This window comes from Ailuropoda melanoleuca, chromosome 1, assembly GCF_002007445.2.
Source record: "Ailuropoda melanoleuca isolate Jingjing chromosome 1, ASM200744v2, whole genome shotgun sequence".
In the NCBI taxonomy this organism is placed as follows: domain Eukaryota; kingdom Metazoa; phylum Chordata; class Mammalia; order Carnivora; family Ursidae; genus Ailuropoda; species Ailuropoda melanoleuca.
Window position 1 is genome coordinate 103,833,350 of NC_048218.1, and position 21,570 is coordinate 103,854,919.

A 21,570-nucleotide genomic window follows, 5' to 3' on the forward strand; every position below is an offset into this window, starting at 1 on the left:
GACACACTGAGCCCCTTTCCTTTGGAGACCCCAGGTGAAGAATTAACCACGGCTCTCAGCACACAGTAAATCAGCCGCTCACACCCTGTCCGTGTACACTGTGACACATGGCTCAACCTTCCCACCCGGCTCTTAACTAACCCTAACCCCCCTCCAACCCCCCCAAAAGCCTTGACATAAGTTGTGAGCTGCTGATAACATTCGCTTTTCTGAAAAAGGAAGCAAATTTGGAAGTGCCTTTTGACTTGCAAAGGAAATTTAAAAATTAATTACTTTCTGTTAAAACGTGATGCAAGTCTTTCTTGCACTAGCATCCTAAGAAGACAAACATTTAACTAGGGCTTTTCCCAGACCATCCTCAAGCTCTGGCCTGTCAGAAAGAAATATGGTTCTTGAGTTTTAAAGTCTTCAGGAAACGTTTCTTCAACATCACTACCTGTGGCAACCTCTTTTTAAAACACAGTCGTTTCCCATTTGCCTTGGTGATTTTGAATCTTTTATAAAAACATTAGATGGTATCGTATGCGGACTCCGCTACATAATGGTTCTTGCGGGTTGTCTTCTTCTCTGTTTATTCCTAAAGTATAGGCAAGGCTTCAAGTACCACTGCAAGAGCAGTGAGGGACAGCACCATGGGTCAGAGCACAGAGCAAATCTACACTTGTCACAAGCACCATGTTGCTTCACTTTTATACAGGCGACAGCAGGAATAAAATCTAAATTCCAGGGGCGCCTGGGTGGCACAGCGGTTAAGCGTCTGTCTTCGGCTCAGGGCGTGATCCCGGCGTTATGGGTTCGAGCCCCACATCAGGCTCCTCTGCTATGAGCCTGCTTCTTCCTCTCCCACTCCCCCTGCTTGTGTTCCCTCTCTCGCTAGCTGTCTCTCTCTCTGTCAAATAAATAAATAAAATCTTTAAAAAAAAAATCTAAATTCCATCTTTGTCTTCATAGTCGTCATAAACAGGCTCAAAAATTGCAATCAAGTACGGGTGTGTGTGGGGGGGATATTTATATACACACGCATTTTGATGAGAAGATTCTTAAGGAATTGTCCTCTGTCTCCAATTTTGTTTTTTGTTTGTTTTGTTTTTTATTTTTTATTTTTTAAAGATTTTATTTATTTATGTGACAGAGACAGCCAGCGAGAGAGGGAACACAAGCAGGGGGAGTGGGAGAGGAAGAAGCAGGCTCATAGCGGAGCAGCCCGACGTGGGACTCGTTCCCGGAACGCCAGGATCACGCCCTGAGCCGAAGGCAGGCGCCTAACGACTGCGCCACCCAGGCGCCCCTCCAATTTTGTTTTTAACTCTTCCCTCTCAATGACAGGTAAATAAGGTTATGTGTGTTTGTGCTTGGCTTTGTTTTTTGTTAAGACTCCATGGAAATAATTGTGACTTCCACGAAAAGGTATGTGGAATAGCTAGCCAGACTTCTAAATTCTGCTGAATCATGTACGTACCAGTTCAAACACCAGGAGCCTTATCAGAGACTAGTTCGTCCTGAGAAATTTGTTTGCATCCCACAGCAGACAAGAGGCCCTCTCTTTCTTTTGCCTTCCAGTGAGTGATATGGTAGCTTCCTGTTATTCTCCAAAAGGCGGTCCTTTTGATCAACATTTTCAACGCCTTCTGCACAAATGATCAGAGACTCACACATGGGGCCAGACAAGATATTTTTATCTTTGCATTCCATGGAAGTCTCTGAGTTTTGGCAGATTCAACTAGCTTTTTTTCTGTGATGCTATGTGCTTGTTTTCTTTTCCTAAAATTTGAACTCTATTTTGGAAATGGTTCTAAGTATGAGGTTGGTATTTGAAACTCTCCATGAATTACTTAGTAACAAGTGACCAATGCTTTATGCTAAATTTCTTCGGGGCATCTTGCTAAAATTGAATCCTAGGAGAAATGCTATTTCCCTCAAGGCAGAAAAGAGAATCTTTCTCCCCAAATCAATTAATTTTAGTACATTAGATGTGAAATGGTTGCCCAAAAGGATAAAAGCATGAACTACTAGTTATTTCAAGTAGGGAAAAGAAAAGGTATTTAACTTACTTTCCACCCCAGTAGAGTTTGGTTGTTATGACCAGGCTGGACCTCCTGTATGTTAGACAAACAGAGAGAAATGTTAAATTGTTGGGTTTTGTACTGAGTCATATTATTATAGCACCAGAAAGAATTTATTGTACTTCCCATTAAAAAAAAAAAAACCAACTGGTAAAGAGATAAATTTGTTAATTCATGTCACTGAAATATCGGGACAAGGGGAACCTGGTGAGTGGGGATGTGAAGTCAGATCCTAGATAAAGAGGTTGAAGGGGAATGACCTGTCCCTGGAGGGGCAGGTGGACGAGGCTGTGACAGCAAGCCGCTGATGGGGGGTGTGGCGAAGAGGGGAGTGGTGGGCTCGGAGGGGCAGGAATGGCAAACGAGAGGGTGAGTGAGTGGATTTAAAGGATGAACTGCTTTAGTAGAACTCATTAACACTTATCTAGCAGCTGACATGACGTTGCTGATTGAGTGTGAGCTTTCCTGGGGCTCAGCCCACCCTCTGCCGAGGACCATGGGCCCCAGGGGCTCTGAGTTATTACGCTTTCCAGCCGTGACGTTCACAGGCAGCCTGGAGACACGAATGATGAAGCACAGGAGTCAGTCAATAGGAATACATTTCCTTTGAGTGTTTTATTAAGTGGGAACGTTATTTCAGGAAAACAGTCCCAAAATGTCTAACTCAAGGTTTTAACCACTTTACTCCTAAGGGAGTGAAATGTGGACATCTTGTCAGCAGACATATTGCCTTCTCCAAACCACACCCAAGGGCAGGAAGTGGCAATCGTATCATCTCGAAGGTGGAGTAGGAAATGTCTTGAGAACTCCAGTCACATAATTTACAATCAGGAGGCAGATCTCAGTATAATTTAGTTTCCCCAGGTATGTAATTCAATTGAACTGGTCTAGGAAAAAAAAAATCTTTTGAGATTCAAAGGTTAAGTCCAAACTTCAGGAGTATTTGAAATAAGGCATTTATAATTCCATCCGCCCGGAGAGCCGATGCCTCAGGGCCCGAGATATAAGAGCCTCACAAGATTAATGATAACCAATGGGGAACAAGGGTGACAATTCTGACAGCTTAGCTGCAGCAAGAAAAATCTGTAGAAAATGTCAGCAACCCCATCCCACCGACGTTAATTCCCCGAAAAGTAATTTGAATCACTGGAATGGAAGCTCTACACGTACGCGCATCTGGAGATCACACACAGCGGAAGGGCTGATGCACTTTCCAGGTTAATCCATCAACCTCTTGATACCTAGTGTCACAGCAATCTGCCACAGGGGAGCCAGGTCTCCTTTAGCAAACATTTTCACAGCCTCAACAAGAGGCAGGATAGAATATCATAAAAAATGAATGCAGGCCTCTCGGTTATTCAGAGCGGCTGGGCTGCCAGAGCCGCACATCCTCTCCAAACACTATCGTAGACTTGTTGTTTTTCAGAGTTAGGCTTTCTGGGAAATGTCTGGGCTCTATGGGTGTGCACGCTCAAACAGCAGGAGTAGCCAGCGACCTGGCCAAGTATCACTGACCGTGGTGGAGCCATTTCCAGTAATTCTTCTGAATGGGTGGAGATGATAATCTGAGTATTCGACACTGATACGGCACAGTTTTCAAAATACTTCTGCACACCTTGTCTCACTCTATCAGCATGACCCTTCATGAAGGGTTATGGGGAAATGGAGACTCAGACAACGGAAGTAATCTGCCCTGGAAAAAACAGCAGGCAAGGGGCGGTCCTGGGCCTGGAAGCCAAGTATGCTAGTTGGAATTGCTTCTAGAGACTCCACGCTATGGTCTCTCTCACCACAGGTCTTGTGGGGGCAGCTGTGTACTGATATCAATATTCCGTAGCATGGTGATAGCTTGGGTTTTTATCTGCAAGACTGAAAGGCAGTTTGTAAAAGATGCGTGGTAATCTGGTTTCTTGTATGTGTATAATAGGCTCTGCAAAACACAGAGTGATGCTTAGAGGTTCTCTGGTGTTAAGGGGAAGAGCTCCTGCGCGGATGCTCCTTTCCTCGGGTATCCTCTGTCAGCCCGCACCTCACCGCACAGTTCTCGGGGCTGTGACTGGACTCATCTGCAGGGCCTCTGTTATGGGCTGAATTGTGTCCCCTAAAAAGACATGTTCAAGTCCTAACCCCCAAAACCCGTAACGTGAGCTTATTTGGAAATGGGGTCATTACAGATGTAACTAATTAAATCAAGGTCATACCGGAGCAGGGTGAGTCCTCAATCCAGTACGACCGGAGACACACAGACACGCACAAGGGGAGACGGCTGTCTGATGGCAGAGGCTGAGTGCAGCCGCAGGCCGGGGAATGCCCACGACTGCCAGCAAAAGCCAAAAGCTAGGAAGAGGCAAGGAAGGATTCTACTCCGAGTTTCAGAAAGAGCATGGCTTGACCCAAACCTTGATTTTATACTTCTGGCCTCCCGAACCGTGAGAGAACACATTTCTACTGTCTGAAGCCGCGCAGTCTGCAGCACTTGGTTCCAGAGCCCTAAGAGAGTGGCGCCGTCCCTGTTCAGGCAGTGATGGACGGGCCAGCCTTCCGAGTGGGGACGGAACTCCGCCACGGTGGAGGACTGGGCAGGGGCGTGAATATTTTTCCATACTTAAGGTTGAATATAGTTTTCTCTAAATACCCTTGCAATCCCTGGAGTAGGGGAGGAAGAGCAGGGAGAAGGAGAAAGTGGGTCACCAACCTTTGTTTGTTCATCTCTCCATAAATTTCTGGGTTTTCATTTCCACTAAAACTACAGAGCTCTTGTCTATCTGGCCAACAGCTGATCTACCAGAGCAGACGAGGACCCCAAACTTGTCCCGTGGCCTTGGGCTGATTCTCTACTCATGCTGGGGAAGAAGGGGCTGCTGTGGTTGACATGCGCAGTGAAACGGAGGGGGACTGCCTCCCCACCCCCCACAGGTGAGGCATTCCTCTTTACCACTGGCGTTGGCTACAGCCCATGATGGAATGGGATGTGACCCCTCTCGAGGACAGCAGAGGAAGCGCTTTCCTGAATGCCCAGCTAATAGGGCTCCCTGCACACAGCAGAGGAGCTGGCTAATTGTGTCCAGATAAGAGAGCTTTGGGGCATTTATCACAAGACTTCTTTCTCCATCATTTCTTTGCATCCGGAGTTGTCAGTAAAACGAACGTGAAAATACGTACGTGTGTATAGATATTCTGCACCCTATCAGCTGCCTTCCTTTGCCAAATTACCACAAATGGCAGTGAGAGACCACGAAGATCCCGCTTTCTTTTATGCACGACTATCTCATGAACATCCCCTCCTTCTCTGCTCGACCCCGCGGTAACTCATTATGATCGATGACTCGCCAATACTTATCGAAGCGCAAGTAATGAACTTGCTGGTATTTATTTTCACACCACTATAAATCATCTCTTTGCCAAGAATTGACTTTTTTTTGACAGCCTTTTGTTCAGCTGTCATGCAATTTCATTTTCCCTTCTCTGGTACAAAATAATAACAGTCTTTTTAAAGGCAAGTACATGATTCTGGTGAATGCATTACCTCCAGCCTTTCTTCTTGATGATGCTTCCCAGAATCACTTCAGCCCTGGAAGAGAAACAGAGAATGGCTTAGGATACAGTGTCCTGGAAATGCAAGAGTCAATCCAAAACCACGAGAGCCATTCCTTGTTTGAACTCTCAGTGCCTACATGTCCCAAAAATAGAAGCCGCTCTCGGCTAGTAGCACACTTTCCACTGTTTCTGCTTGTGCCTGCAGAATCCTGCTCCTGGAGCATTTCGGAAGCACCTGCCAAATCCTGACATGCTGGCAGGAGACTGCCTGTGGTCCTGATACTAAGAAACAACAGAGTCACTTGGCAGTTTGGTGTTTTTGAACCACTGATCCCGTATATAAATAGCCTGCTTGGCAGAGTCCAATGGGAGTCAAGGTTTCCCTTCCGGTTACCGTGGTCTTCGATTGTGACCAGGGAAGACCATGAGACCTTGCACTGTTTAGACAGAAAATAATGACTCCTGGGTGATCTTGCAGGATGAAAAAAAAAAAATCGAACAAAACAAACCGGGTGGGGGTTTAGATGTCCTAAAGGCTAGGGCTGCAGATGCGGTGGCCCACATAGAGAAGGTCCTGGGCCCTGGTGACAAGTGTTGCCATAGCAGCAAGGCATAAGGAGACCTAGAGAAGTGTTGTCCCTGCCCCTAAGGGTGGGTCATGGAGAGGCATACTGAAGACACCTCGGCTGTCTTCTCCCCTCCACCTACTTGAGCTGGGAGCCAAGGTTAAGGAGACTAAAACTTTCTGGTAGGTCCCTCCCAGTCAGACCAATGCTGTGAGAAGCAGCTGGGCTCTCGGAGCTTTGTGAGTGGCGACATCAGTGGAGATGGGGAATAGTCACTAACCATTGTCTGTCTTGGCTGAAAGTTCTGTCTTTGTTGCAGTGTCCAGCCTGGCAAAAGACCATGCCGCGGGGCAGCTACAGAACATGCCCCAGACCAGAGCCGCAGGGGATGCCACTCCAGCCTTCTCTGCCCAGCCCCCTCTGGCTCTGATGTCGCCTTTTGCAACCTTGCCTTCCACAGCGGGAACCTAGCTCAGCTGCACGCTGACAATCAGAATGGACTGATTGTAGTAGTAGCCAGGACTGACTGTCCTTCGTGATAGGAATGCAGACCCCCTGAGCAGGATTCAACAGAAGAAGAGAACCAAGAAAGGCGCAGATGTGGAAGGAGCAAGGCCTTATCAATTTTTATTTCCTCTCCTTGGACTCAACAGAAAACATCAGACATGTGGGCTCTGAACCTCCCCGCTGGTCCTTAAACAGAGACCTGCCCTTGAGAAGGAGGAAATCCAGGTGAGGAAAGTGCACCGAGACCACGCCACCATGAACGGGGTTCCGCAAGTCCAGCGGTTTGAGTGTGATTCTCACCCGGGGGGTGTCGGGGTGGGGGGGAGGTTAGGCCTGCAGGTGATTAGGCGCCAGAGTCCTGTTAGAGAATTGCAGAGCTGCTCAGCAGCTGCCAGCTACGTAGCTTCTTTCCGTTCTGGGGGCTCCGTCAGTGAGTCTGTCCGTGTGGACAGCAGGGGGCCGAGGATCCAGTTTTGTTCCGAAATGTGCCTGTTGTGCCGGCACATGGAGGGCAAGGACCTTGAGGGCCCCCCCCCCAGGGCACCTTCCCCACATGGTCTAACCGAGCCATGAGTCCTGTCTCAGAGCCCCCAACCTGCTCTGGGGTCCACGGGAAGGCTGTAGCTGGTGTGACCTCTCTAGCAAAAGTGGGAGGCCCTCTTACAGTCCTCTCTGTCCTCAGAATGAGGTCTGAAATGCCCTCCTATAAAACCGATTAAATCTCTTGGCATCTCTGAGGACCCCTTTTAATCTCTGCTCTCCTTGTCAAGCAAGGTGGAGGGATGGGCTGCCAACAGGAAAAGCAGTCCTAGGTTCCCTGGAGAGAGGACGCCCCAGTTTCGCCAGGGGGCGGGTGCGGTGGAGAGGAACTATGAGCCGAGGTTCTGACTCTGAAATGCCAGGATGAGCCTCGGCACCACCACGCTGGAATCGGCTCACGTACTTCTTCATTCATACAGCCAACTACCATTTCTTGATCTCCCCTGCCACCGCTCTGGTCCCAGCCACCTCTGCCCCTCAGGTAGCCCCGTGCTGATGTTTTCAGTCCATTCTTCACCCAGGGACCAGGGGCGGGAAGGTTTGGGGGGGCAGAGGGGCCAGAGGCAGTCAATACTCCCGACTCTGGGGATGGGGCTAGAGAAAGGGAGGGAAGCGGTGCCACGAGGGTGTGTGGGAAGGACAGAGCCTTCTCACCAGCATGTCAGCAAGGGTCCGGGCGGTTCTGGTACCACACATGCCACGTGCAGGACACAGACAGGCACGGACTTACTTTCCAGCGGCATAGACTTCGGCAGTATCGAAGAGATTCACTCCACTTTCGTAGGCAATCGTCATCAGCCGTTCAGCAACCTGCAAGAGGATGTGGAGGTCGCTCAGAAAAGCCCAACGGTTTCCCAACGCAGGAAGCAACTTTGTAATCCTCTGCTGGTCTTTAAGAACACTGAAATCTCACTGTAACCACTCCATGTTTTTATCAGTTGTATCACAGAACGGAAAAAAAAAAAAAAAAGCAGCTTCAACCAGGGCATATAGGGGAAAAGTATCCTTTCCCTCAGACATAGACCAGGCCCTAAGGGATATCCCAGGCCCTTCAGCGCCGGGATACAGGATACGTCAGCCCTCAGGGGCTTGGTGAGGTGAGGTGGATAGATTTGTGTGCCTCACTCTGCTTGGAAGATCTGCTTTGACAACATTCTCTGCGGCATCATAATCTCTCTGACAAAGAGGGTCAGTTGTACCACTGGTGACTCCATTTCCATTCTCCTTTCTTCAGGCCAATAGCTTTTGGCAGCTGGGTGGCTCCTGACCTAAAAGCCTGTGCCCTTTTCCCTGGAGGCTTAGTGGACTGTGCTGGTTAGACAGAGCCCTCACTGCTGTAAAACTCATGCCACCCGTAGCCCAGCAAATCCCCAGCGCCGTCACAGAGCCACCGGCCGGCTGGCCGGCAGAGAGGAGGGAGTGAGTGAGCATGCTGGCTCACCAGGGATCCCACTCCCCACCGGTCAGTCTGCAAATACATCTCCATGCTCCTTGCTCCTTCCTTGGTGTGCTGGACGCGAGGGGCACGTGTGCAGGAGTGCCACGAGCACCAGCATTGCCAGAAACAACAGCTTGAGGGACAGCTGTAGCACGACAGCCATAAACCACAGGGGAGAGGACATTTTTTCATTTTGCTGATAGACTTACTGGTCAACTGAAAAATAACACACCTCACAAATAATTAAAATGGATTTTTCCATTACGTTTTTGATTGCGGGCTGAGGTTGCTTCCTCAGCATTTCCAAGATAAACTCTTTCCCTGTTGTTTTAAAATTGACATATCAAGAAAATTATTAGGCGAGCAAAAGGGAGTCCATGCCAATCTTTAGAATAATAACAGTAAAAATGCAATTACTGCTTTTAATTTGCGACCATTATAACATTTATCCTAAGTAGAAATTAAAAGTTAAGACAAGTATAGTTTTTCCCATCATGACTGCCCTGCGTTTAAGAAATTACTGTGCTGGGGGTGCCTGGGTGGCGCAGTCCTTAAGCGTCTGCCTTTGGCTCAGGGCGTGATCCCAGCGTTCTGGGATGGAGCCCCACATCAGGCTCCTCCGCTATGAGCCTGCTTCTTCCTCTCCCACTCCCCCTGCTTGTGTTCCCTCTCTCGCTGGCTGTCTCTATCTCTGTCAAATAAATAAATAAAATCTTAAAAAAAAAAAAAAGAAAGAAAGAAATTACTGTGCTGGGGGCGTCCATTTCCCTGGAGCTATGTCACATCACATACTAGTGGATCCTTATTGGGAACCATGCATTAAATGATCCAGAGACAAATTTTAAGATAAGATGGAGAATCCTGGATGGAGAGTTGGACTATGGGATGGCTGAAATGTTTCCCAACCATAAAATCTAACAACCTGAACGTGAAATAGTGAAGTTGCTGACCTAAGAAGACTGTTTTCTGGCCTTGAGTGTACTGCTTACTGGATAAATGAACTTGGGGAGGTCATTTGACCTCTCAGTATTTTAGCTTTTCATCTGCAAACTGAGGACGATTCCGTTCAGGTCCTCCAAGTAGACAGGCCTCTGTGGAAGCGGAGCCGCCCTTCCCCCGGCCGGCTGTCAGGTGGAAGAGTGAGTGATTTAGGGAAGGTCATGTGACACCTTTGGGCCAATGAGATGCAAGGACAGGCTTGCGGAGGCCTAGGGGAACATCTTTCTTTGTTCTTCTTACAGAGTTTCTGGAAGCAACACCTTTTCCCTGGAGTTGCTGTTCTGAGTGAGACTTGGAATTCCTGCGGCTAGCCTCCTACCTGAGGACGAGGTTGCTGTATAAAGGAGCACAGGGCCACGGGAACCCCTGGGAAACGGAGTGGGGCCACGGATGGGGTCCACCCTGAATCTGCTGTAGGTCTACATTCTAGTTGGAAAATCAAGGTAACTTGTCCCGTACTGGTTAAGCCAGTTTGACTTGAGTTTATTGTTACGTGCAATTCAAGAAACCCTAACTACCTTATAGGTAAGAAAATGTAAAAAACAACTCTGAAAATTAAGTGCTAGAAAATAGTGATACATATATGCTTTTCGTAGTTAAAAATATTCGTCCCATGAGTCACATCTATCTTGGTTTTAGGATGAAGCCAAATCATCTCTGGGGGGCACCTCACAGACTTACCTATTTGGTATTTGGGTCCTTTTGATAATAACCCTGTCAAGGGCCTATTTGATACATGGTTGAATTCTACCAGTCGTGGGGACATCACCACCTCCTGAGACAGCACCGGTGGTTCGTCACTCAGCACACCACGGTGTGGTCATCCTGGGATTGACAGTTTGTACCTGCTTTGTGCTGAGTGCATCTCAAGCAGAGAGAAGGCAGAAAAACTGGGAGGGTGAGTTCTTTGCTACTGGCCTGCATTCTTCCCTCATGGAAATGGCTGAGCTCGGGCGATTCAGCTGCTGGGGGGACTGTGGTCTCCGTGTGCCTCCCTGCCTCCTCTTTGCTGGCATTCTCTCTGCAGGGACCAGGGGGAAAGTCACAGCTGTTCTTTGGAAGGACAGTAGCTATTTGTCTGGTCTGCATCTCAGGCGAGAGCCTCTGCGGCCATTCACGACAGCTTTATTGTGCAGTTTTTAGAATTGTAATTTTGAAATGATGTATTTCAGAGGCCAGCCTTGCACACTCTGACCTGGGCAAGCTGGGCTCATTGCAGCAGAGAGCAGATACTGTAAAGAGGAGAGCACACATGAAAGGGGAGATTGTGCCCTTAACAGCTGGCCCCTCTGCTCCTAAAGCGAGGGTATTTTTGTCTTCTTCTCCTCCAGCTACCATAACAGGCAATAGAAGGTTATGCGCTTGCTGGATACAGTGGATTATTAATTTTAGATCTCCCTCTCGGTCACCTGCTTTGTATCTGCCTTGAGTCCGTGGCTATGGTTTTGATATTTGTGGACTCGTCTCTGTGCCTCCTCCACACATCCTACCTGACGCCCGTCAGAGGGCCCTATAACGAACCCTGTGATGACACTCCCCCTCCCCCCAGATCCTCCTTCAGAACTGGAGGACTTATTCCCATAGTTGCTGGGAAATTGGACGTGGCTAAAGACAGTCGCCTTGCCCAAGGTGAGACCCACTTCCCAGGACAGCCTCTCTCCAATGACTGGTCATACAAAGGATACAAGTACTCAGTCCTTTTGCCCCAACCTGGGACAACTCTACAGGGCTATCTCAGTTTTGGAGCTCCCCATGGGGTCAGCCACAATCACTGTTGAGACTGCACCACAGCCCGACTTCCTAATAACTGTTCTGTAAGCTAATCTCCAGCGCAGGCTACTTTCTAAGGAATACCCCATGTGACAAACTCTCTATGGTGATCTATGCCCAACACTGGGAACAGGCATTCAGACAGAGGAAAATGTGCAGGTAAGACTCCTATCCCCAGGATCCTTTAAATAACACTGGTGACCTTGGGAGCGGTGGAAAAGACTGTCTGTTCCCCCAAGCTTCTCCGTTAAGAATGATAGTAAGAACACCTTTATGAAGGGCTTGTTCTGGGCCAGGCGCCGGGCTGAGCACTTCACCAGCATCATGTCATTAATCTGAATCACGATCCTGCTGAGTAGGGGCCATCCCCCCTGCTTTACTGACGTAGCGACTGTTAGGAAATGTTAGTAAATCTAGTGGCAGAGTGGGCTGGATCCCACCAAGTGTATCCACTCAGGCATACTATCCCAGACTCCTCAGTGTTGCAGGTAGGCAAAAAAGGACCGGAGGGACTCGAGGACATTGTTCTGGGGTGGTTACCGACGCTCAGTGCCTTGTGACTCACTTATGCCATGAAGATATTCCTTAAAGGCAATGATAAGAATATCGCATCGGCAAGCACTGTTTTGAATGAATAAACAAAGATTTAGGGGCATTTTATGGTAAATAAACTATTATAGCTGCCATTATTGGGTATCTGCTACCTACCAGTCAAAGGGTTGTATAAACACCTCACACATGTCCCTGTCAACAGACCTCCAAGGTAAACTTTATCATCCCATTTCACATCAGAGGAACGGAGGCTCAGAGAGGTTGGATCAACTTGCCCAAGCCGAGGTGACCAGCGGGACTGAGAGATCCCATGCCAGAAATGAAAAGTCCCTGCAAACTAGGACCAGTTGGTCACTCTAGGTGGAGCCAGAACACACACACACACACACACACACCCCAGCAATGAAATCTTTCCATAAAGCAACTAAACAGTAATTGGTTTGTTCCCTAGTAATTACACCTGCACATATAATAGATTGACAACCTCAAGGGCTATTAATAGTCTAAATGTGAAAAATAGAAGAAGCAGAATAAAACTGAAAATAATCTTTGATTCAATCTTAACCATTTTCCATGATCTATCCTTATAAAATGCCAGGACCCCAAGAAGAATACTTCCACTGCATAGCTTTACATTTTCTTTGATCACCAAAATGGAAGCCAAAATTGACTTACCTCATCTGATATTTGACCTCCAAATGTCACCCATGTTCCTAGAAAAGAATAAATATTTTCACATTATTTATAATCATTTTTCTAATACTACGTATAATGAGAGGAAGCACTTTTTCTTATAACAGGGCTAATTCAATAGGTTTATCACAAAGGTATCCAGATAAGGGGCACATGGGGTGTCTGGATGACATCCAGCCTTCCTCCCTTCCTCTGGCAGGGGTCTGCGTCCCTCTTCACTCAAAGGCCTCATATTTGCTAATGGCAGCCCTGTCTTACAAGCTGCTTTTTCTTCTGACGTGGGACCACGAAGGATAGTGTGCAAGAGTGCAGGTCTAGCAACCCCGTTTTGGCTACATATGCATGTTGGTGAAGCCACCAGTTTTGAAGGTAAAAGAGAAAAGGTACACAAAGCCACCATTTCTGAACATGAAGGTAAGACCTGGTGTTATGGTTCTTCCCTTCTTTATCTCCAGCAAGGGACTGTTTTGTATTCCCTGCGACCTTTCAAAAGGAATCCTCTCAGCTGTTCATCCAGTACCCACTTTCAAGCCCCAGGAGGTGACACTGTAAGCACATTCTCTGTTACAACCTGCTACTCCAGAGTGGAGATCTCCACTGGTTTGGAGATGAAGGCAAGAGCTGGAGTGAGTGTTGGGAAGGCAGGGGAGAGGCACAACCAGAAGCTAAACATCTGCAGTTGTAAAGCAAGGGGGAGGCAGACACTGGCTCTTACCAGGCCAGTCTAAGTTATCACAATCATTCATTCCCAGATTGATCCTCTTTTTTTTTTTAAGCCCAAATTACACACCTGGCAAAGGCATTCACCCAGGTGCCAGGGACAGTGAGGTGATGGACCTAGTAGTTCCTCTGTCCCAGGAGCTCACAGTTTACAATACTACAAAGCCAGACCGAGGCAAACACAAGGCAGTAAGGGAGGGAGTCTCTGCCCAGACTGGAGGGACATGGCCCTCCAGAAAGACTTCTTGGGAGAGGTGACACTTTGGTTGAGTTGCAAAGGAGGTAAGTGAATGACGAGGGAAGGAACAGGCATTCCAGGTATAGACAGGAGCCCAGGCGAGGTAAGAGGGTGGCAAACATCAGCGTGCGCTGACAGGCTGTGGTGGGCCTCTGAGAGAGTGAGGAGACGGGATGCGGGGGGGGGTGGGCAGTGCAGGAGCGAGAGCCAGGGCACAATCGATGCTTGTGGCGCCTTCAAAGAAATGTGTTTGGAGTTGTATGTTTTGCATTTCCTAACTGTCATAGTTACCCTTTACAGAACACCTTTCAAATGCTGACAGTATGCTGAGGACCGTGTATACTTTTATCTCTAATCATCTTAGCAAACTTACAAGGCAACCGTATTATCCCCCCTTCCAGATGAGGTATCTAATGTCCACCAGCCTAATAAGTGAAATACCCAGGATTCCCCTAACAGGCCCGGCTTCAAGAAGGATATCATTTTTAGTGCATCTCACTGCCTTGTTAGAATATTTCCAAATTAATTATGGCATTTGGATTCCATACTCCCTAGAAACAAGCAGATGTAATGGTACCTTTTCCCTTCTTAGTTTTCAGGGACTATAACAAAAGTAGGATACAAATTGTTTCACTGTTCCACTCGACATCCCCAGAGGTTACAGATGGGCAGCCCACGCTTGCAGACTTGTGTCGCTTGGCTAGAACAATGCTGACCCTCTTGGCATTTTAATAAATTTTGAATTAGGTACCATTATTTAAATAATTAGGAAAATTTTCTTTAAAATGTCTGATTTCCAGCTTCTCTTAACAACAGAAGGCTAGTGTCCCCCACAAGGCAGACATGGCCTGAATCAGAGGGGCAGCGCCCTCTGGGTAAGGGTTATGCCCTCCCTAGTTAGTGAAAGCCTGCACACCTTCCTTGGGATCCAACACAGGAATCAAATAGCAGTTGTCAGTTACTGCTGTTTTTCTTACTGTCAAGTTTAGAAAAAGGTGAACTTGTATGCATCTCCTAAAAAAGAGAGATGAGTATCAAAAAAAAAAAAAAAAAAGAAGAAGAAATAGGAAGGCACTTTTTAGGGGGTGTGTGGGGGGGTTGGATGGGAAGATTACCCAAACAAAGAATGTGTACACAGAAAAATGACAACTTAAGGCACCATAAAAAAACCAGCCATGACTGGCGTATGGAAAAGATGGGTGTTGAAAAACTTAATGGACTGAAAAATGGTAGTGTTTGTTTTTGAATGAGAATAAAATAAGTGATCTCCTGTGAAATGTAGTTCTCTATTAAAGAAAAAATTGCCTGGGCATCAAAACCTTTTTCAGACAATGCTTTTTATAAGAGTCTCTTTTGAACGCAGCAGAAATTATGTGTCCAGAGCATACACAAGCATTTGCAAACATTAGCGTAACCAGGAACACTGTAGCTCAGCATGTTAAAAATATGGTTGAGAACTTTCAGGATAAGTTAAATTACTGGTGGCACTTTCTTGTTTCAGCAAATGAGAACACGGATATAAATAATAGCAGCCCATTAGCTATATTTCTTTGTGATGTGGGGAGAATTTTGGAGGGGTCAAAGAACTTTTAGACAAGGAGTCCCTGAAAGGCAACACGTCAGGGAATGGCTTACTTTGTGATGAGAAAGTTCTCAGACCATTGGATGTAGGGCGCACTGTTCCAAATTATAAGTGTTACTGCAGACTAGACTTTCACAGAGGGTAGGGTTGATGTGAGATTTGTCAAGCAACAGATCTGAGGTGGCAGCATTTTGTAGGGGCACTATAACTAAGTCCATTAATTTCATCACTCATTTGGAATCGCTTTGGGCTAAAAAGCTGAAATGGGACAAGTAATTAGTACCACGAATTAGCTATTCTTCTGTATCTTGGAGCAAAATCAGGTCAATGTTTGGTTGATAAATTTCCTGGCTTACTTGTGCTGTGATACTGAAGAGATTTCTTTTAACTGTTCATGTCATCAGAGGAAATGGTCTCATCTCTACTTAACAGCAAAGATTGGCTCAAAGTTGCAAGCTTCTCACTAATATTACAACTCATTTACACCTTCTGAATATTTTTCTATGGGGGCATTTGCAAGTATTTGTACAAGTGTCTCACTGGCTTCTCTCAGTCCTGCCAAAATCAGAATCTTTGGGAAATTCATTTGTTTAGGAATAATGTGATCCACTTTCTTATGTTGAAATCAGTTTCCAGAAATGAAAATAATAGCTTGAAATTCATTCTCCGAAACTGGACCATTGAATACTGGACTTCAAACTTTCTGAAAAGAAACTAGCATTATTTAGCTCACTTCTCTTAGTTAATTTTTACCCTTTTTTTTATTTAAGTGATGGAGCCCAATGCAGGGAACCCAATGCGGCACTCGAACTCACGAACCTGAGATCAAGACCTGAGTCGAGCCACCCAAGCACCCAGTTAATTTTCGATAGTACAAATGAAGGGCTCTGATGTAAAGTTATTGAACAGTAGTACAAAGTGGTATTGAAGACTGAATACGATAACGTGGAAAGCTGGGATTATACACACATCTTGGAGGAATCATTTACAAAGGTGTGATCCATGCTGGGAGAACCTTTGTTTAGGAGAAACTTTATTCCAAAACGAATCTGAAAAAAACCACCTCCCGCTCCCAGGTTAAGTATTTAATGCTACATTCTGAACATCACAGTCTAAAAACACAGAGCCCGACTGACACTCTGGTTCAGAAGAAATAGATGTCAGGCTTCTGATTTCAAATTAAAGCAGTAATGGATTATGGGGGAAAAAAACAGGAATAATTTTTCTTTTTCAGTTAGTTAAAAATTTTTAAGATAAACAGAATATGGGTATTATATATATATTTTTACATTAAGTTACATGTCTACACTTTAACTTAGCAAAAATAAAGAATCTGGTGCCATTTTTGAAACTCTGTTATTCTCACATTCAGCTCACGTTGCTCAGCTATGCTACCTCCCTGGTCCTTCCGACATTTCCTACTCATTTATCTTACAGTTATTTACTTATAAACTTTTACATCTTTTACTAGGGAGTAAGCTGCCTGAGGGTTAAGATTTTATTCCATTCATCTTATGTCCACGGCCCTAGAATAGAAGCAAGTCCTTCGTGAATGGTCGATACATTTTGGTTACATTGGATTGAATTGCCTTTTTGACTGTTAATCTAAAAAATACTGGGAAAGCTTCCCACGAAACAAACACGATTATTTTGACTTATAGAAACATGAGCTATGCTCGTCAACAGCTCCTCTAGTCCTTAGGTGACTGCCGTGTTTCTCCCTGTCCCCAGGGGCCTGCCCAGCCAAAACCCCTGCCGGAGAAGGACAAGGGAAGGTCCTTCTCCCTGACTGCAAGGCCTCCAGCGAGGAGGGGGTGGCACAGCGTAGGCAGAGTTCACCAGCGCCCCCAAAGAAGAGCTACCACTTACAAATCGGGCACGCACCCTTCTGATGCTGAGAGATCGAGCAGCAGCCTTCCAGACAGGAGAAGTCTGCTTGAATGATTTTACTCTTCACTGCTCCCCTCCAGAAGATATAAGGTGCTTTGTTAGTTAATAGGATTCTTAAAACCCCCCTGTGACATGTTTCCTAATCATTTTTCCGCCCCTAATGAGAACATGCCTTCTTGAGACCTAGAACGGTGTATGATTATTTCACTGTGAAATCTCAAATTAGTGGGATGTTACTTAGAAGATAATTTTACTAAACTGACACTTGTTATTTCTAGAATTTTAAAAGCAGAGTAGAAAGAGAACTTTGAATTGTTATTGTGTCTTCTCATAAAACTCCTTTATACACCGAGGAACATATGCTTTGAAAATCTGTTTGTATCCAGTGCATACAGCTACCATGGCATAGAAAAACGATTGAACTGTAAAAAAAGAAAACTGCTTTGCACATGCATGCGTGTGTGCACGTGCTCACACGCACATCCAGCCTATCTCAGTTACTTAGTTGCCTTGGTGGTGGTTTATAGGGTAATTGCTTCTTGTTATTCATTCAGGAAATATGTTTATCATTTAAATAACCTCCTTGTTTGAACATGAAGAGATATTTACTTTTTATTTAAATTCAGTTAGCCAGCATATAGTACATCATTAGTTTTTGATGCAGTGTTCAGTGATTCATCAGTTGTGTACAACACCCGGTGCTCCTTAATGCCCATCACCCCATTACCCCATCCTCCCACCCCCTCCCCTCCAGCAACCCTCAGTTTGTTTCCCCGGAAGTCAAGAGTCTCTCATGGTTTGTCTCCCTCTCTGATTTTGAAGAGATATTTAGACATTTCGATGTAATAATGTTTGTTCAAGTGGGCTACCTCCCTGGCCCTTGAACATCCACATCATCATAGGACAGTTATCAAAACCAGGATATTTAAAAAAAAAAAAAAAAGCAGGATATTAACATTGGTATGGTACTATTAACTACATTGCAGACCCTTTCTGATTTCCAGCATCCTATGCAGGATCCAACGCTGCATTTAGTCATCATGTCTCCTTGGGCTCCTCTGATCTGTAACCATCCCTGAGTCTCCCCTTGTCTTTCCTGACCTTGACACTTCCGGAGAGTACCAGTCAAGTACATTGTAGAATGTTGCTCAATTTGGGTTTGACTCACTTTAGGGTTATAGATTTGGTGACTTCCTTTTCTGTATTGCAGTTTGAGCTGCTTACAGTTTGGATTTTTTTTTTTATAACTATCAAGAAGGGAATGTAAAAATGCAATTGTAGTATTTATTATGCCACAGGTAATTTTTCTGTACTCTTTCATTCAACTAGTATTTATTGAGTAGACCATGTGCCAGGCATTGTATTTAAGTTATCAGGATACACCAGTGAATAAAACTAAAAATTATTTCTGGAACAGATTCTTGAGGAAAGACAAAATAATAAGAAAAATTAAATATACAGTACTTATTTATGAATGTTAACTTTGTAAGTCACTAAAATATAAACTACACAGTGCCTACTGACGAGTATTAAAGAGAGTCATTTTTATAAGGCGGGGATAGGGTATATGAAATGTCAGGAGGTGAGTGTTGAGATTTTAGATAAGACGGCCAGATAAAGTTCACAAAGAAAGTGGCTTTTGAGAAAAGACCCTAAGGAAATAGAGGAGCTCCCGGTGCAGCCGTCTGGAGGAAGAGCATTCCAGTTTCAGTGTGAACTATGAGGAGGTGGGAAGCTCGTTTGCATGTACAAGGTCAATGAGGAGGACTGTGTGGTCAGAGAAGAAAAAGTGAGGTCCGAGGAGTCATAGAGAACAGATCATACGGGGTCACGTCAGTCATACAAAGGACCGTGGACAGGCCAAAAACGAGTTTTGAATAGAGAAGTGACACAGCCTGACACTCTTTGAAATGGGACATCTGTGGCGTGGAGGACATACCTCAGAGGCTGAGTCTGACACATGAGTCCCAGTTAGGAGGCTGTTGTGATAATCCAGGTGAGACAGGACACTGGTTTGGTCCGAGATAGTAGTAGGATGATGAGAAGTACTTGAATTTTGGATAGCTTTTGAAGGAGAGAAAGTAGGATTTGCTGATTAAAAATGTGTGGGGTATGAGAGACGGTGAGACATTAAGGACAGCAGTAAGGTCAGAGGAAGGGGAGAATGGAGAACCAATTCAACACATTTCATTATGGATTTCACAATTCTTGTTTTGCAAGTAGAACACATGTCAACTCTAGGTAGTCAAGTCTGACCAAATGGTCAAAGGGTATTTAATCTAGAGGTGTGTCGAGTTACTAATCTGTTTTATCACTAAAATGTTTAAGGTTCAACATTCAAACCCCAGATCTCATTGAACTTAGACAACTCATGGGGCAAGACTAATGTATTTACTATCTCACTTGAATAGAATTATTCCTAAAGAGAGGCAGAGCTGGAGGTAGGAGCATCCCCCCAACTGCACTGGAAAGCAAGAAACCATGTAAGCCCAGGACCAGTGCTGGCTTGGAGGTGGGGGCACAAAGCTGTTGGCCACCACCCGAGATCAGGTCCAGGGCATTACCCTGCATGCACTCTCCTGTCTGAGCTTTGGGCTGAGCCTTCTGGTAATGGAACCCTTTCCCAAGTCCTTGTGCCCAGTAAATCCTATTTATTCTTCAGCACCCAGCCTCAGAATTCAGCACCGCAGGACGCAGTTCCATAACACTTCCTCTGGTGAGTCAGAGTGAGTATTTTAGTCTTTCAGGTCCCGTTCCAACCTCCTGATTTCTAGTTTCCTTACACACAAAATTCGGAACCTCAAGCTTCTTTCATCTCTGTGATTTCATGATTCTGTGGTTGGACTTTGAGGGGAGAAGTTACCCCATTCACTCTTCTCCTACTACTTTGAACAAACCACTATTATTATACTGACCACATTGCTTTGTAGCTAGGTGATTTATTTTCTCTTTTGACTTCCCCATCAAATGTCCCAAGGGCAAGGACCAAGTTTAATTCAAGTTTTTAATCCTAGCCCCTGAAGTGGAGCCTGCACACAGGAGCTACCTAATAATCGTTCGTTGAATCAGTAGACGTTTTCTAACCATGGACATTCCAGCCCTAGCAAGGAGGGGTGTCAAACCCCAAAACATGTGCAGCATGTCCATTGTTTCCCTCACTCACTACATTGGATGAATGGTCTTCAGCTCTGGCTGAACGTCTGCACGGCCTGGGGAACTTTAAATGGTAGCTTTTCACAGTCCCTCACCAGACTAGTTAAATCAGAATCTTTAGGAACAGGACCGTGGCATCAGAACTTTTAAAAGATGCTGAGATAATTCCCATGGCAGTCAGGGTTGAGGATCACAGACGCTTCCCATGCTGAGATTTTAGTATCCCCTCCTTTTCTTCATACCTCTGTGGTTGCCACAGATCAACTAAATACAAATCTATGTCTGTGTGCCTGGCATATAGCTCAAGGTTCCATCTTTTTCCAATGGCGCACACAAAACGTTCTTCCTTGTTCTGGTTTTGCATCTGTTGATGTTTTCCACAGAGCCTGGCCCTTATTTTTGGATCCAAGCTGCAGCCTGGTTTCTCATTTCTGGCTTCTAGTGTATTGCTAATGAGCATCTGGCCCGAGTTAACAAATATGATAACAACTTAGCCTTTTCTTTTTTACTTTGATTACCTCTTCTTGCAAGAACCAGTAATGCCACCCCAGCTCTGGGGTGGCTCTTTCAAGAGCTTTTTTACTTTGATTACCTCTTCTTGCAAGAACCAGTAATGCCACCCCAGCTCTGGGGTGGCTCTTTCAAGAGCTTGAAAAAGCCATGAAAGTAGGTAAGGAAATGGTAAAGGCCATGAGTAAAAGTGGGCTTTCAGACAGGTAAAATGCAAGCAGTATTCCCGTTTACGGGCAACTCTGGAAGACCTGAAGCATTCCATATATTTTGTAGATGAGGAAGTGGAGTGGTAGAGAAGTGTCTTTCCATAGTTGGTTAGTTGTACGGTCTCCAAGGCCACAGTCTCACCCAGCCCCGTGCTGCTTTCTGGTAATGACACCTCCCTCCAGGCCCCACCACTGTGCTCCAGACAAGTGGTGTGCTTAATGTTTGCTCTGAATGCTTGTAATAAAACCCTGCTTTCATGAAACTTCCTATGTTCTTCCCTCTGCCAAATGCCTCCTCCCCTGAACCTTCCTTGTGATAAGCTTTCCACCAGTTTCTGCCCCCAAATTGCCTCATCTGTGAAGAATGGCATACACTTGCCCCCAATCTTCTGAGTCACCTCCATGCTCCCACATTCTCTCAACTCAACCCGAGGACAGGTTTTAACTTGTCTTCCCAGAAGACCTCATGTACAGAGCCATCCTGGGCTTTAAGCTCCCAAACCCTTGAGAGCCCTGGAGTCAAGGTTAAGGGCCAGGCAATAATGACGTGTGCCTGTTGTTGAAGGAATTCTGGGGCTGAGTATACCAGTGGGCAAGGCAGTG

At 45.7% G+C, this 21,570-nt stretch overlaps 1 protein-coding gene across 3 annotated transcripts in view; it reads right to left on the reverse strand.

Moving 5' to 3' along the window:
- The window catches only part of KCNAB1 (potassium voltage-gated channel subfamily A member regulatory beta subunit 1), a 403,750-nt gene that overhangs the window by 78,437 nt on the left and 303,743 nt on the right, over positions 1-21,570 (reverse strand). For all 3 annotated transcript variants that reach the window (XM_034664047.1, XM_034664054.1, XM_011228956.3), the window contains exons 3-6: positions 12,648-12,685; positions 7,944-8,023; positions 5,590-5,634; positions 2,052-2,096 (exon numbers count right to left, since the gene is read on the reverse strand). In XM_034664047.1, coding sequence (XP_034519938.1) covers positions 2,052-2,096; positions 5,590-5,634; positions 7,944-8,023; positions 12,648-12,685 — 208 coding nt within the window. The remainder of the gene's footprint in view (positions 1-2,051; positions 2,097-5,589; positions 5,635-7,943; positions 8,024-12,647; positions 12,686-21,570) is intronic.